We start from the raw sequence: 17,467 nt of genomic DNA on the forward strand, positions 1-17,467 counted from the left end.
GTTTTTGGGATCCCGCAGTGTTTTTTCGGATCCCAGCGGTGTTTATTCAGGACCCCAGCGCTGTCCTTGGGTCCCCCCTCAGGGGCCGCTCCCGCCCCGCCCGCCAGGGGGCGCGGCGCGCAGGCGGCTCAGCCGATGGCCGATGGCGGGGGCGGCCAGGCCGCGCAGCCGCGCGCCGATGTGCGCGGGGGCCATGGCGCTGTGGCGGGGGCTGCGCTGCTGCCGCCGCGCCCTCGCCTGGCTGCCCGTGCTGCTCATCGCGCTGCTGCTGCTCTGGTCCTACTACGGATACGTCTGCGAGCTCTGCCTCGGTGAGCGCCCGGCGCGGGGAGAGAGGCCCGCCCGCCCCGGGCCCGCCCCAGGCCGGCGGGTCCCCGCGGGGCTTCGCCGGCCCGGAGCTGCGGGCGATCCCCCCCCGCCCCGTCCTCCTCCCCCTCCTCCTCATTATCCTTCCCCCTCCTCCTCCTTCTCCTCCTTATCATCATGCTCCTGTTCCTCCTTTTTCTCTTCTTCTTCCCCCTTCTCCTCCTCCTCATCTTTCTCCTTCTTCCTCTTCCTCCCCCTGCTCCTCATCCTTCTCCTTCTCCTCTTCTTCTCCTCTTCTTCCTCTTCGCCTCCTCCTCCTCTTTCTCCTCCTTCTTCTCTTCTCATCCTTCTCCTGCCTCTCGGCGGTGTGTCCCGGTGTTCCGTGGGTGTCCCGGTGTGTCCAGATGTTCCCAGTGTGTCCGGGTGTTCCGTGGGTGTCCCGGTGTTCCCAGTGTGTTCCATGGGTGTCCCGGTGTTCCATGGGTGTCCCGGTGTTCCATGGGTGTCCAGGTGTTCCCAATGTGTCCCGGTGTGTCCAGGTGTTCCATGGGTGTCCAGGTATTCCCGGTGTGTCCAGGTGTTCCCGGTGTGTCCCAGTGTTCCCGGTGTCCTGGCTCCTGTCCCGTCTGGGACACCCCCGGGCAGAGCAGGAGCACAGGGATAACTTCACTCGGAGCCGGGTCCATCCCGGGATGAGTTCCTGGGGTTCAGGCTGCCCTGTTCCCGGGGTTTGCCCCGGCCGGGGCTGGGCTGGGGCTCAGCCCCTGTGTTGTGTGTCCGTGCCAGTGAGGCGCCGGTGGGGAGGGCTGGGACAGTGACCCCACAGTGAAGGGCCGGGTTGTTGCCGTATGACAACGTTCAGAGGTGATTTCTGAGCTAAACAGTGACAAAAATCAGTCTATGCTCTGCCTTGAGGTAGCTATATATACATATATAAACATATAAATATTATAAACTCTTTTTTAATATATGTATTCTGCCCAAGGAAGAAAAAGGTTACATGAAATCACACTGAAGTTGTTACAGTAGCATGGAAACACTACATTTTAGAAAGGAAAGGTTTTGTACTGGCTAGAATTGTATATTTAATGTAGCAATTTAATTGGATAGTAAGTTGCAAATGTTTTGTGTGCATGCAAAGTCTGTTAGTAGGAGAAAGGATTGTTAGTTCTGGGGGAAAGGAGAGGTGGGAGCTTGGACTTCTGAAGTTGTGAGGAGGAACATGAGGCTCTTTCTGCTCGGGACAGGGTAAAGGCAGCCCGAGGTCCCAGAAGGGTGGTTTGGAATGTTCCTGGGACAGGAGCTGCCTCCTGGTGCTGCACATGGAAATCAGGTTTTTGGTAGGGTTGGCAGTGTTTTTCCCCGATGGGCACTAAATTGAAATGTAGTTTCTTTGGTCTGTTTTAATTGGCAGCTTGGCAAAGCCCCAAACCCTTCATTGCTCTCATCCCCTCTCTGGGACTGTGGGCTGTTTCTTTCAAGAATTCACACAGAACAATATCTCCAAGTTGCAAGGAACTGTTATTACAACATGTGACCGAAAATTAGAGTATTTTCTTGAACTGTGCTTTGTTGGCAGTGCTGTACAGGTTCAGTAAAGTTGAACACTGGCTCGTTCCAGGTCCCAGTGCAGCTTTTAGAAGAGACTCAGGTGATTTTGCTGGAGTGTGGGTTGGGACTATGTTGCTCTGCAAGTGCTGGTTGAGCTGCCAGGAGCTCAGCTCAGTGCCTGGAATTACAGCTGAAAATCATTCATTTGCCCACACCCGCCTATTTTTTCGCCCCATCTTTCTCTCCCATCTCTTTCATTTGCATGTGGAGGAGGTTTATCTACACGGGAGTTGGAATGACTGAATTATTTCAGGATTTGAGCATTAACTGTTGGCATGTGCTGGTACTTGCAAAGCAGCTCTCAGGACATTCTCTCTCTCCACATTTCTAACACAACAAGGCTTTCTGTGCTGGCTGCTTCTCAGCTGTTGTGAGCATGCAAATAGTAGATGCTTTGTTTGGATTCTTGGTTTTCACCCTCAGTTGTGCTCAGGATTGGGAGTGGTGAGGGAGGATGTCCTGGGGCCATCTCATGATACTGGGTTTAAACTCTCACTGACTGGTGTGACCAGTGAGTCACAGTCCCGAGGAGGCCCTGATTTCTTGTCTGGTTGGTGGTTGCTGCCACAGAGAGAACAATGATCCTGCAATAAAACCTTTTACACAACCTTTATTTATGCTCTTTTCTCAAGTAAAACCCTTAGCAAGGCCCTGCTGCAAGTGTGACACACTTCAGGAGGGAGCCAAGCATTTGTGAAAAGCTGATGTCTTCATAGCTTGATTGGCAGCAAACCAAAGCTAAAAATAAAGGTTCCCTCACAGTCTTGCTCACCTGAAAATGAGTGTGCAGAGACACAGCAAATATTCAGTCTCTTTTTTCACCCATGTTGCTGTGTGTCACAGAACTTTGTCTTCCAAGCAAAGATCACAGAACCACTATGCTTTCAGTTGAAGAAAGATGTCTTTGTCTCTTCTGTAAAACTTGGATGGTGGCTTTTAAAATAATAGATGGATTTTAAAGTAATCAGCACAAGTAGACATTGATGTACCCTTTGCTGGTTGGTCAAGGTGGCTCTGTTGGTGTAGGGATTGTTCTGTCATTATGGTGAAGTAAGGAGGGGTTGTAAAATCTCTGTTTGTAGGAGGTGTAAAAGTAATGGAGTCATTGCAATTGCTGACTAGGCCAAAGCTGAGAAATGTATAATTTTTTATTCACGCTGATGCAGAAATGCTTTGGACAGTGCTTATGGGAGGGGGTCAAGACCACCAAGAGACTGGTAGAAAGGAGCTGCAGGTATGTGGTACATGCACAGAGATACTGCTTGGACAGTTGCTGTAGGAGCCCTGGTAATCTTGTCACATCACTGTCACCAGAGGATTAGTTTTGTCATTTCTGATGTACAAATATGCAGAATATATTTTATAAATGGGAAAATACAACATAAGTCACAGTTACTGAACATCTTGTTGTGGGGGTGTGTGTGAGTGAAGAAGAGTTGTTACGGATGCTTGGGATTTGATGCTGGACTGTGGGCTCTGTTTTTCCCTCTTGAATGTGAACAGTTTTTCCTAAAATGGCTGTATTTCACATAGGAATGTCATTTGTAACAAACTTTTCTGGGATTCCTATTTGCTTTGTAGACATATCTTTTTTTCTTTTTCAGTGACTGTGAGCAACCCTGTGGAGAAAGGTGCGTGTGTTCAGTTTGCTGTTTGACACTCAATCCTGGTGTAAAAGGACTCACAAATGTTCCAGCTGAAATATCAAAAATATTTGCTGTCAATCTTTGAAATGTACATCCTCTTTCAGTATTTCCTTCCTGTAATTACCCTCCTGGGGTGCACGGCAAGCGTTGCTAGACATGCTGTAGCTTTTGGATGCATTGGGAGGTGCCCTGTTTACTCACAGCATAAGAAAACATGGGAAGGCTTTGATCCCTCTGACTCTTTCAGGAAAAGGTGTGTCTGTCTGTGCACACCCACACATCTCTTCTCCCTTTCTCTTTCACATTTTCAGAGCTCATTTTACAAGCCAAATAGGAAAGACTAGTTCTGTTCTGTGGCCCACCTATTTTTCCCCCGTTTCCTTTATCCTTCAGAGAAAGCTATTTTTAATGGGGTTTGTAGGCAGGCACAGATTTTTTTCTTGTTTCTGTTCCCCACTAACCAGCTCTGGAGCTGTAACACAATAGGATCACCCATGAGACTCTTTCCACTGGTGTGTTGTTGGAGGCCACGATCATATTCTAAGGATAAGGAGTCAGTGGCCATTTTAGTATTCCTCTGAAGAGGTGCTTTGGAGGCTTTTGGCTAATCCAGGTGGCCTCTTTGTTTCATTTTCTGGGGTTATGAAGGATAGAAGTAGGTGGAGTTGTCGGGGAAGTTGTTCCATGAAGAGCAATGCCAGATGATAGTTAAAGATCCTCCAGATTGCTGCATCGAGTCAATTCTCTTTCCCCTACAGAGCAGTCCTAATATTTGAAATTGCTACAGAGAAACTCTGGAAAGCAGGATATTAATGATTGTTCAGCAGTAGAAAGTTAGTAGTTTCCCAATCCATTAGTGCATCTCTGGGTCAGCTTCCTCTAATGTGCTGCTTGATCAACCAAAACTAAACCTGTTGCAAGATTTATCTCTTGTCATGCTGATTAAAAAGTGGCTGAGCTCCACCTGCACATAGTATGAAGATAACGTCTCAAACAAACTGGGAGCATAAGAATGACTTATCTTTGATTCACAGCTCCTCCACACAGTCCATCACATCCTTGTGAGGTGTATCCCATCATTTGCCATCTCATTAGAGTCTCAGTGATGCATTTGGCCTTTTTTACCAGTTTTCACACAGGAAAGGCAGTGTTTTCATACTTTAGGAAGTGTTTGGATTTTAGACTTCTCTTTCCACTAGTGGTATTTATTTTAATCTTAGTTTCTAGAATTTGAAGCTTAAAAGAAATGAGGGAAATGAGGTTTTTATTGCAATTAAATGGTGTGTTCAAATAAAACTGTATTGTAACTGTTGGATAATGTCTTAGTGAGTTGAGTGTTAAATAACAACTAGTTTGTGTAGCTTAAGAACTGCTGCTCTTTGGCTCCCTGATCATGGAATGCCTGCTTATGCCCGAGGGCTCTGGAATAAAGTTGGCATGTTGAAATAAGACTGCTCTGACACGTGCTGGTTTCACATGGTAACATTGTGTCCAGTGGATTACAATTCTTCAGTACTCACAAGACCTGTTTTGCTCACTTTGAGAGAAGTTTTCCTGATTTATTGTATCAACTGTGGCAAATGTGAAAGAGATTGGGTGTTTTCTGGTGATGCAAAGCTCCTGTTCCTCTCTCAGCTCTGCCAGGGACGCAGCAGGGGTGGGCAGTGCACTGGGATTATGGGTCTGTGCTCTGACTGCATTTAGCAGCAACTGAGCCCCAAAACTGGGAGGTGCTGCAGCATTGCAGTGTTAACCTGTGTGCTGCTCAGCACCAGCCAGTTCTGCTGGGCCTGGGCCTGGGATGTGGGGAAGAGAGGAATCCTGGCATTCCCAGGGATATGGGGTGGGCACCTGCCCTGGGGGGGAAGTCTCTCAGAGCTGTATCTTCCTCCCCCACAGAATGGGATCTGGGGGAGGGGGGAGGCTTGTGAGCTCAGTCCCCCCTGGGTGCAGCCCCTGAGCCCTGGAATGCTGCTGGGAGGTTTGGCTGGACTGTAAGAATGGGGAATTATGCCCCTCCTAAATGAAACTTTTGCTTAAGAAGTCATTGGTCTCTGTTTTTTCTTTTTGTTTTGTTTCTAGTGGCCTATCTTGTAATATTCCATATTCTCTTTGTGCTCTTTGTGTGGACATATTGGAAGTCTGTTTTCACCCTCCCAGTGCAGCCAGACAAAAAGGTAAGAGCCCCAGCACCTTCCATTCCTTGCAGAGCAAAAGCAGGGACACTGAAGAGAACTCAAAAATCCTTTGGTCAAGTTGATCTGGACAGGACAGTCAGATGCAGACATGTGTTTTAATGCTTTTTCCACCAAGTATTTACTTTGTCATGTTGCTTGGATTGGTAGATTTTTTTTTTTTTTCATTTTGTTTTACCTCTCTGTGAAATACTAAGACAACACTGTGTTTGGAGCAATAGAGTGAGGACAATGTTTGTGTGGCACTCCAAATATACATGGCCTTAATCTGATCCTGATTACAAGAATGTAAATGTATAAATAACAACTAATCCCAGTTTTAGAAATATAAAACTGTGACTGGGGGCAGGTTTTTGCTCACAAGGGAAGTGCTTAAAGTGTTATCAAGGTGAAGAATGTTATTCCTGAAAAATAGTCATCTAAGGCAGCCGTAGGAGCAATTCAAGTAAGTTGTTTTATAATCTTTGAATTTCACATTTGCATTTCTTATTGGTGTATCACATGGGGTTCTGGCTGCCCAGCACTCACTATCTTCTTTGTCTTCTTCACAAACACATTTTCACACTTGATTAAGCTGGTGAGCGAGAGTGGGAGGTAAAAATGTTTCTAGACTTGCCTGTATTTGAAACATTCTCTCTGCTCCCCCTGGGTAACTGCTCCTCTCATGGCTTCTGCCCCCAGTTCCACATGTCCTACGCTGACCAGGAGCGCTATGAGAACGAGGAGAGGCCGGAGGTGCAGAGGCAGATCCTGGCCGAAATCGCCAGGAAGCTGCCGGTGTACACGAGGACAGGGAATGGAGGTGAGCCCAGCAGGGAGCTCGGCGGCTCTGAGCTCAACAGGCACGGTCAAGTAGCACACACAGGCACTCCAGAGGATCCTGCCAGCCAACAGCATTCCTAGTGCCACTGCAGCACCCCTTCATTCCTGTGGGAATGATTTTCGTGCCTTTTCTCTCAGGTTTTCTCTTTGGAAAAGCAAAAAAGCTTTGAACATTCCTTCATTGCACGGAGGACCAGGTGCTGCCTTTGAGAAGCAATATGCTACCCCTTGGATTTATGTTCAAAAGGCCGTGTTGCCTGTGTTTAGTATGAGCAGTAGAATCACAAGATCTGTCATCATATTTACTTAAAATGGAGTCTGGCTTAGAGACGCAGGACATAATTCTGTGACCAGATTTCTTGGCCATGCTCAGTGATTAAATGCCTCTGGACTCCTTTCGCAGCCTGAAGAAGTCTGTGTTCATATTGGAGGCTCTGACCTGCTCGTTTCTGCCAGGCAAGCCAAAGAATTCTGAAGTAAAGAACTGGAATAAATAGGGAATTACCAAAATGGAATGTATGTATAGTCTGAGTAAATGTGGAAGCCAGAAGGAAGTGTACAGTTTTGGTTTATCACTTTTAAGCTGGCTGTGTGGTTTAGAGTAGGTTTAGATTAGAAGTTGGGGAGAAATTTTTCCCTGTGAGGGTGGGGAGGTCCTGGCACAGGTTGCCCAGAGAAGCTGTGGCTGCCCCTAGATCCCTGGAAGTGTCCAAGGCCAGGTTGGACAGGGCTTGGAGAAGGTGTCCCTGCCCATGGCAGGGGAGTGGAATGAGATGATCTCTAAGGTCCCTTCCAAGTCAAACCATTCTGTGATTTCAGTGAGGATTGCTCCCCCCATCTGCAGGTCTCCAGCAGAATTAGGAGCATTGTTAATCTGATTGCAACCTGGCAGCAAAAACCAGCAGCAAATGTGCTCATCTGCTGAAGTGATAGAGGAAAGAGTATGAACAGTTAGGAAATGAGCACCAATATCAGCTATCATGTGGAAAAAAAAAAAAGAAGACTCTTGCATCATTTGGTGTTAATTTGTCTTCAATCTCAGGTATTCGGTTCTGTGACAGATGCCAGCTGATCAAACCTGACCGTTGTCACCACTGCTCCGTCTGTGCCATGTGAGTCAGGGACTGTGTCTGAGGTGAACACAGTCCCCACGGGATGCTGGGGGTGGGCTGGGCCTTCCCATGGCTCTTTACACACAAAGGGACCCGGGGCCTCTGTCCCAACTGCAGCCCCCAGTGCTCCAGTGAGAAACCATCGGCATGGCTCTTCTCTGGATGAGAACAAAGGACATTAGTTGGCCTTGAAGAAGTAATAAGAGTTTTGTCTTAAAACAATACTACCTTAAAAAACTTAGACAGTATTATTCTGACTTTCTGTCATGTAGAAATCTCACAAAAACCAGAGGTTTTGCTGTTGATCTGCAGTTGGCAATTAAAAATCTTCCATTTTTCTTTTTTGTCCTTTTCCAGGTGTGTGCTAAAAATGGATCATCACTGTCCATGGTATGTCCTAGATACTGGTTTGTGGCTTTCTAAGAAAGGTTGCTTACATATATATATTTCTGGCACATATTTCTGTATGCCTCTCTCATTTCAGGCCATCCATCTCTTTATGTTGGGAAATTTATAAGATCATTACACTTCAAAATTGCCTGAAATGTTTGATATTTTGAAAGACGGATCATTCATGTTTGTTCCATAAACTATATGTGAAAAAGCTGTGATATTGATATCATTTAGAACCCAACTGCTAATTTACTCTTTGACTATTATTCAAATTTGAAAAGGACTTAACCTTAGCCTTTATTCTGGGGTCTGTCATCATTTCAGCTGCACTTGGGGGTGCTTTCCATAGTAACATTTGCATGTGGATCGTTTCTGAACTGATGCCTGGTCAGAGACCATCAGTGCAGAAAGCTGCATGGATTAATTGAGCTTTACCCTTTTTGAGAATTGCTGCCACTCAATTTATTAAACTCCTCCTTTTTTTAAAAAAAAGGAAGATTTCAGAAATCAGAAACAACACAAACATTTCCCCACCTGAACCTCCCTAGTAATCAAAATTGTAGAGGATTTTCCAAACCTGAGCTCTGAGACAAACCCCCACCGTGTTTTCCTGCATCCTCTGGTTCCTTTGTAGAGTTGTCCTGTGCATGGAGAATTAGAACCAAATTTGGGCTTGGCTGGGTTGGATGTCACCAGCAGCAGTGGTGAATGTGGCTCCTGAGCTTTGCCCTTGGGTAAAGGAGCCCAGAACTCCCAGCCCCCATTGCCTTTGCAGACAAGACCCAGGCAGGAGGAATGAGCTGCTGCCTCTGGGACCCATTTCCCCACGGTACCAACCCTGAGACATGAGCTGGGCTTGTCCTTGGCCCAGCAAGAAGCCTTGGAGGGAAAAGCAGAGCCTTGAGTTCTGTTCCATTTTGGCCATTAAGGGGAGCTGCTCCTTGCCAAATTCTGTTGTGTGAGCCAGAGGTTTAATAACCCCCCAAACTGGTCGTGCTCTTTGTGTGACAACCATGTGCTGCACAAATCCTGATTTCAACTTTGCTTTTGTCCTCTAGGGTGAATAACTGCATTGGATTTTCTAACTACAAATTCTTTCTACTGTTCTTAGCCTATTCTTTGTTGTATTGCTTGTATATTGCTGCAACAGTCTTCAAGTATTTCATTAAGTATTGGACAGTAAGTTGTGAAATCTGGTTCCTTTTTCATCTCCTGTGAGTCTCGTGGGGTTTAGTCACTCTTGTTGCTGTTTTGCTCTCAGTCAAGTGGAGGGGCTGCATTTCTTCTGTGAGGTACTTTCCTGGGCCCTTTTTCAGTCCAAAACTCCCATTATATGTCCAAATTGCACAAAAGCAAGAAGCAAATAGACCTCAGGAATTCCAAACTGTAGACTAGCTTCTGGGAAAGAGGTTATATCCTTTTCCTTTTTGTTTGCATGTGTGTCTCTCAGAATGTTTGGAATTGATATTGATATGTAACATCCTGACATTGATCTGTACATATTTACTGAAAAGAGGAAAAAAAAAGTCAAAACCCCTTGTTCATTTTCTAATCCCCATAGGATTCCTTTCTCAATTTAAAACTGGACTGAACTGAAGTAGCCTTTTTATTCAGTTGTTGCTGGTCACTCCTATGCAGCAATGCCAGCTGACAGCTCAGTAAGAGGCTGGCCCTTGGCCTCTAGTTTGTGTCCCCTCAGCTGCTGACTCTGCTCAAGTCCCTTAACTCTGCTGGGCATTAATTGTTCCTCACACTCAGAAAGGCCCAGCCTTGAGCTCTGTGCTGCTCCCACGGGATGAGCAAAGGCTGGGAAGTGCCTTTGTTCCCTGCAGGTGCCCAGAGCCTGCCTGTGTGTGCTGCTGGGCACCACTGGCACTCGGCTCCTCTGCTCTAGAAGGAAATGGGTGTCTCCACCTCTTGTAAGGTCCCTTGATTTTTAAGCTTTCCCAAGCCCTCTCTGCTCAGTTCTAACACCCCCCATAGCTGCAGCTGTGCAGGCCAGGTTCTCTTGGCTTACCTCACCTTGCAAGAGGTGCAGGATTTTAGTGTATGCACAGGAAACTCAGCAGAACATAAAGAGGGCTTCAAGAGCTCCTGCCTGCTCGTTTCCCCGTGGGCACAGGGTGTGCTCCTGGTGCCCAGGTGGGAAGGGTGATTGCCCTGCCTCTGCTGCACACCAACAGTTGTGCTTTAGGTACAGGAGGGGAAATGAACCACCTCATTTCTTTGTCTCTCCTTGGTTTTTATACTAAGGTTGACTTTTGTCTATACGAGTTTGAGAACTCCCAATAGGAGTTTTAGAAGCTCTCTTTCTTCTCTCTAAGAATGAAGAATTTCCAGCTTTAATTTGTTCCTATCACTTGTTCTGTGTTGCTTTTCTTTCCAGGGTGAGCTGACCAATAGCCGTTCCAAATTTCACATCCTTTTCCTTCTCTTCGTGGCAATCATGTTCTTCGTGAGCCTCATGTTTCTGTTTGGATACCACTGCTGGCTCGTTAGCAGAAACAGATCCACCTTAGGTAAAGCTCTTGTGTCTCCCTTCTTTTAGTAAGACACGCCAAAGGTGCTGTGAGAAGTAAAAAAGAAAATAAAAAAGGCATTTGTTCTATTTCTGTGCATTCCTGCTGGCTTATGAGGGAAGGAAGATTTAAGATCTTGGCACAATGCTGCAAAAATTTGTCATTTGAAATTAGTTGTGTTTGTTAGCTGGTGTGACAGAAGCACACAGGGAAGCAAAAAGCACAAAGGGAAACAAGAGTCTTACAGTGTAAAAGTCCAATTATAAAAATATTATGCATATGTATAACTATGTTTGAAATGAGTGCAGCTTTTCAGGAGTAATGGTTTATGTTCAGATGCTGGTGTGCATCCTAAACCAGCTTAGTGAAGTTGGGAAACAGTGTCCATTCTCATTGATAAAGGCAAAGAAGTTATGACTGTAAACCCAAAGAAATTATCTAGAACAGGATGATTTTGCTGGGTAGTTTCTTTGTCTTTCCTCAGATAAATGTTGTTCAATATTTAAAGCTTTTTGGATAAAGTTTTATAACAAAAAAGACACTATCAAGAGTGAGCAAATATTGTGGTTTTGTCTAGTGATTAACTTTAAAACTCATTTCTTGGAGCACAGAAGCTCGTCTGTCCCAAAGCATCAGACCTGTGCAGCAGCTTCGAAGGTAGAGCAAATTGTTTCTAAGGCACTCCAGGTTCAACTCCCCTCTCATTTTTAGTTTTATGCCTCACCATAACAGAGGGTCTATTTGCATTTGTTCGTTCATTATATCATTAATGAATGAGGCAATTGAAATCTCCAGTGCCACTTCTGGAATACTCATTGAAGGCCAGCCTACATAATTCTGCAGATTTTTTTACTTAGAAATTTTCACCCACTGAATTTCTACAAGTCTCACAGAAAGAACTTGTAACTCTTGTTCTCTAGATTAAACAAACCATTTTTGGTTTCATTTAACTGTCCTGTAGTTGTACGACCAAATTCCTGCCTTTGATTGGAAAGTCTTTACAGGCTTTGCAACATGAGAATAAGCTTTCACTTATTCTCAAACTTTGTAGTGCTGAATCTATATAATCTATTAAATCATGTTGACTTTAGATGGCCACATCATGCACAATCCTGTTTCAGAGACTTTGGCATTGATTTTCATTTTTTTCACTGAAATTGCATCTGTGTGCAGAGGCTTTCTCAGCTCCGGTGTTTCAAAATGGCCCAGATAAAAATGGATTCAATCTTGGCTTTGTAAAGAATCTTCAGCAAGTGTTTGGAGAAGAAAAAAAGCTCTGGTTGCTGCCTATTGCCTCAAGGTAAGTAATAATCAAGTCAGTGCTAAAAGCTGATACAATTTTTGCCATTTTGTGTATAGGTCACAGGAAAGTGGGGGTTTTATGTGTCTTTCAGTAACATCTGACTAAGATTGAGGCCATTTTCTCTTGGGTGTCATTCAAACACAGATGTGTGATTTCTGCCCTGAAGAATCTGTGCTATCAATTGATAAAATTTAGACCTATGGAATAATTGCTCTGTTTTCATAATTGTTCTCCTTAGTTCCCCCCTCACTTCTACCTGTCCACAAGTTAATTTTTTCTGTTTGTTTTGGTCTTTTTCTGTATCCAAATGACTTGATCAAGTTAGCACATTGAAGTTCTGCTAAAAATTACTTAATTCCAGGCTTTAGATCTGAACTTCTGTTCCCCAGTGAGCTTGAAGGAATTGAGGACCAAAACTGCTCTCTAGTAAAACTTGGCACCTGAGCTGCCATGAAAAATAAACACGGTGCTTTTCAAAGCTGAAATATAATTTTAAGTAAACATGGGAAACAGAGGCAGCAGAAAACTTTGTTTGCAGATAAAATGTGTTGAAATTGTCATCCTTTGGAGCCACTTGCTGTTTTTCCAGTGTCTCTCTGCCTTTTCCATGCAGCCAGGGGGATGGACATTTTTTCCCCATGAGAGCCTCGTGTGAAGCTCGGAACCCTCTCCTGGCAAATGAAGAGCAGTGGGAAGAGGATGGAATAGATGAAGAGCCCCAGGGTAAGGTAACACTGTAGGAAGTCAGTTGTGTCCTGACCTACAGTGCCTAATAGATAAATTCAAAGTGATCAAATAAAAGTGGTGTTGGCTGAGTCCCTGGGCAGCTCTGCCTTGACTAATGAGCACAGACTGAAAATAAGCCCTACTTTGGAGTCAACTTTTTTGTGTTTCTCGAAGCTTTCTACTTGCAAGTGAATGAACTGAGAGGGTGGTACGAGTTGGAGAGAGAAACTGAGATTGCCACAAACTGAGTGTTTTTACCTGTAAATGTTGTTGCATGCAGTGCAATTATCTGGGACACAAAAAAGGAGAATACTAAGATTTTTTAAAAGTGCAGTTATCTTCTGGGAGTGTGTGAAAGCAGGCATGCAAACACCTGAGTGCAGGGATACGTTTAAGAAGCTCCTTTATACTTTGTCCAGCTTTATTACAAGAGTAAAGCAGTTCACTTGATGCTGGATTTGATGTGCTGATCTCCACAGAAGAAATAGATGTGCTGGGAGCAGGTCTGGGTGAGCTGCTGTGTTTGTGCAGTCGATTTGATTGGCTTCTGGCATTCAGAGACACCTTTTATGCTATGGAAATCCTATTATAAACCAGAATTTATATGTATATACATTCTTTGATGGTTTTTGTTAGATGGATCCAAAATCAGTTTAATGATTTTACATTTCTCTGTTTGAAGTTGATTTTTTTCCCCCTTGGATGTTTACCTGCAAGCTTTGGTCTTTGGAGAGTACAGTAGGTATTGGAATCTCAGGATTTGTCATTAGTTTCTGCTAACGAGCCCCAGTCCCCTTGTTTGAGGGTTCAGAAATCCTGTCTGCAAGGGCTCCTGGTTTTTCCTGTGGAGCAAGGATGCCATTCACAGGTTCCTTTTAAAATAAAGGTGGTAATCCCACCCTTTTTTTCCCTTTAAGGAATGGTGATAGTGTGAATTAATTCTGAGGTTACTTATAATCCGTGGATCAAACATCAGAGATGTGATTTCCATAGTTGTGCTCTTTGTTGCTTCAGAAGAGTTTTCAGGAACTTTGCTGATAAAGTTCCCTTCCAGGGTGTACATTTTAGTCCCACATGTGCAGGATTTCTGTTTGAGACCCTGTGAGGAAGATTTAGCCTTGGGCAAAGGGTAAAAAAGCTTTTCATGTGAACATTTTCCTACCCGTGCTGTGCCATGAGCTCTTTAATCCTCCCAGTACAGGCCCTGCTGCTCAGGCTCTGCTTGGATCTCACCTGCAGCTCTTTGTTCAGGTTTTCCATTGCAAAATAAACTGACTTCATGTCCTGCTGGGCAAATCCACTCTCCAGGAGTTTGTCAGTAGGACTGAAGAGGCTCATTTCAGCTTTTCTTTGGATGAACTGCTTTAATTGGTTCATATCCGTGTGTTAGAAAACTACCTGCTCCTCCTGGTTTGCTCTATACATTTTGGCAGTTACAAGGTAACACAAATTGGTTTTTTAAAAATACCAGAATTGTCTTTAATAGTAACAAAGTATGGCATCTCTGTGAATTTTTTGTGAGGCTTAAAACAAGTCCTTTAGGAATGAGTCAGAACTTCTTCCAACCTTTACCAAGTATAACTTATCTGAATAAATAATTAATTCTTACATATGAAAACATTTGACAGTGAGATGATTTTTGGCTAGATCAGACCCCAGAATATGATCTGGAGCTTATATGAAGTTCCTCAATTTATAGTGCTTATAAAATAACTGACATTTACAGGCAGTTGAATTAGATGATCATTATGGGTCCCTTCCAGCTGAAATATTCATATTCCCTCTTAAACAATAGAAGTAAACCATTATAATTGAGTAGTCAGAAAGACCTGAAATGTTACAGTAAAACTGAAAGATCTTCATTTGTCTTTGTGGCTTTAAAGCTTGTGACATGGTTATGAAATAAATAAAGCCAATAATAGAGCAATCTCAGTTTGAAAGCAGCTGTTCAGTTATCTCTGACAAGTGGTTGTCTATTTTCATTTGGAATGACTCTTAAAAACACACTCCCATACTTAGTGAAAAATATGTTCTCAGTGAGAAAACCAGGTTTACTTACCTCTGACTGCTTTGTTTTTCACTGTACAGGTTCTGGTGAAGCCTCAGCCCTTGTCATAGAAAGGGAGACATAGCAGGGTGAAAATGCAGCCGGATAAAGCTCGAGCACAAAGGTCAGTGTTCCTTCCTTTCCCTCAAATCCACACTGCAGGGAAATGGGGAGGGGCTGTTGGACAGGGTTTGGCTTTAGCAGTGCCATCCCCGTGGTGCTTGGGCAGTCCCTGGACACTGGGGATGCAGCTGTGATTTCACCAATATTCCCCAGAGGCCCAGAAATCCCTGGTTCAAGGGAACCTGAAGGGCAGGGGTGGCTCTCAGCAGCCCTGAGCTGGGGGTCAGCCCAGGTAACACCAGAGCCACCAGCACAGTGTGTAGAGGAGGACACAAACCCTGCAGCTGCTCTGGAAAATGTGGCAGGAACGACTCTTGCACTGACTTGTACAATTCCAAGGTGGGAAATCTGTGCAGGGATTCATGGAAGGAGCAGGAAGGTGCAGGTGCAGTCTAACAAAAGTTGAGAGCAGCCAAGTTGCAGTTGGGAGAAGATGGAAGTGACTTGGAATGTCACATCAGCTGCTACTCCCTGATCTGGTTTTTTCCACCCTGGAGAAACGTGGGTCAACAACAGATGACACTGTGGGGAAGATGCTGCTCCCAAAACATTCCCTGCTCTGTAAAGCTGTTCTGCCTTTGAGAATGGGGCACACGCAGGGAGCTGCAGGCTCTGTCCTCTGCAGGCTCCAGGAGATGTTCTCCCAGAGAACTGTAACAGGCCAAGATCCAAGGAGTAGGAATCTGCTGTCCCACTTGCAGAAGGTGGGACAGGCAGATGGAATTTACCCCTCTGTTTTCCAGGGGTGTTAATAACAATTGTATGGCAAAGCACTGCCTGGCTGTGCTCACACACAGGGCACCTCCAGACTTTTACCCATGAGCTTCTGGCATATTGTGGATACCAGTCCATTTTCTTCCACTAACAAAAACCCAGAAGTGTTTTTTCTGTCAGTAGTGAGGACTGAATTCTGCCCTTCTACTGGGGAGGGAAAACCAGCATTTTCCTTGTTGTTCTTCACGGCTTTAAAACACTCAAAGTCCAGTTCAGCCATCGATGCTCATCACAGCAGTGTTATAGGTGCACGTTTTTGCTTCCTTAGATTTCAGCTTCCCTCTCAGGAGCCAACACCACCTCTTGGCATGGACTTCAGTTTTGAGGGGCAGAAAACAAGTGGATCTTCAAGATGAGAAAACGTCCTGAAGTATCATCCGACTGGAGTCTGCATCTGAGAGTGCTTCTCCAGAAATCCTGCTGTCCAGATGGCCCAAGGCTTTATAAGTTTCAGTTACAGAGTTAACAGAACAGTTTTATAGAGTGATTGTGGCCAATCTTCTTTGGCCTGCTCCCTTTATTTTATAAATACTATATATTTTTTATGCAAAAAAGGTAAAAACGTTGATGAGAGTGCACTTCCAAAGGCCTTTTCATTTTGCAAACGTCAGGGACTCGAGTTCTTGAAATTCTACCAAGCCATAATATTCTTGGGGATGGTTATTTATTTTGAGACTGATTCTCCAACCTTCTGTGACATTTTCTACTGTGTTTGAAGTTCTGAGTCAGTTCAGCCCAGTGCGAGACAGACCCAGTTAAATCTGGCACTAAATTGGTAGTTGGGTGTAAGTGTGTTGAATGAAAAAGTGCTGAACATGCACATAGACACGTGCAGCTGTGAATGCAAATAAAATATTCCCATTGCCAGTATCAAGATTCAAGAATATTGTGGCCATAGATTTTTTTAAACTTTTTTTAGGAGGGTGTTATTGTCTTGGAGTTTGGTTACAGTGCTCTTTGCCCAGTCCTACTTGCAGGCACCTAAAATGCAAACAGGAACTTCAGATAGTCCAGTTTGCATTAATTCCTAGGGCCAAAATGTCCACTCATTCCTGGGTCGGTGTTTGACGGAAATTTGTGTGTTTGTGGAATCAGAAAGGAAGGTGTGAATTCGAAACACAGGAGTTGGAAATGACACTGGAAGTTTAGCTCCAACAGTGGTGTTTGGAGTTTACACTCCACACAAAATGCTGAAGAGACAATTGATATACAGAGTTTTTCAGACTTCTTCCCAAGCCAGTGCACTGACTGGTGGTTCCAGGGGTTTCAGCACTAGGAGGTGATCAGATTTTTTTCACATTTTGCTCCATTTGCAGGCAAAGGGATGTATCCTAGTTCTGTTCTGGGGAAGGGAACTGACCCTTTGGCCAGATTATACACATTTTTCTAGACTTGAGTCTTTTTTTTTCTGCATGATTCAGCCCTGGCAGCTCCATCACTCGTGTCTGAATTAGGTGCATGCTCACAGTATTAGTGTACTGCCTTTAAGATCATTTGGTACCATTTTCTGTCCCAGTTTTGTGTTTGTTTATCAGCCCATTGCTGTTGAGGTGACTGCAGAGGCAGTTGTGCCTGTCAGGAGAAATGACCTGAGGAGTGAGTTTGGTGACAAAGGCTTTGCCTACCTACTAAATCCTTTTTTTCCTCTGTTTGCTCTGCTGCTGCTGCCGCCAGTGGGAACGTGTCTGTGAGATGGGAGAGCCTTGCAGAGACTTTCTGCCCTCAGGAACAGGCTTTCCCTGGTGTGATCCCGCCCTGGGGACAGGGATCCTCAGCTCTGCAGTTCTGTGCAGAGCAGGCAGGGATCTCTGGAGTGTCTTACTGCTGAATTGGGTTGTGAGGGGTCAGGGTGGGCTCACCCAGGCTCAGGGGGGGTTTGTCTGTGCCCTC

The 17,467-nt window shown here is 44.8% G+C and overlaps 1 protein-coding gene across 1 annotated transcript; it reads left to right on the forward strand.

Moving 5' to 3' along the window:
* Positions 1 to 178: 178 nt before the first annotated feature.
* ZDHHC15 (zinc finger DHHC-type containing 15) lies at positions 179 to 17,085 on the forward strand. Its single transcript, XM_027696231.1, has 12 exons — positions 179 to 311; positions 3,522 to 3,548; positions 5,646 to 5,740; positions 6,440 to 6,560; positions 7,623 to 7,692; positions 8,050 to 8,082; positions 9,144 to 9,264; positions 10,472 to 10,604; positions 11,778 to 11,904; positions 12,521 to 12,630; positions 14,722 to 14,804; positions 15,846 to 17,085. Exons 1-11 carry the CDS (start codon positions 179 to 181, stop codon positions 14,763 to 14,765), a joined length of 1,014 nt encoding a protein of 337 aa, XP_027552032.1. The 3' UTR covers positions 14,766 to 14,804; positions 15,846 to 17,085.
* Positions 17,086 to 17,467: the final 382 nt, after the last annotated feature.

This window comes from Neopelma chrysocephalum, unplaced genomic scaffold (assembly GCF_003984885.1).
Source record: "Neopelma chrysocephalum unplaced genomic scaffold, ASM398488v2 Primary Assembly neopelma1_105, whole genome shotgun sequence".
Classification (NCBI taxonomy): domain Eukaryota; kingdom Metazoa; phylum Chordata; class Aves; order Passeriformes; family Pipridae; genus Neopelma; species Neopelma chrysocephalum.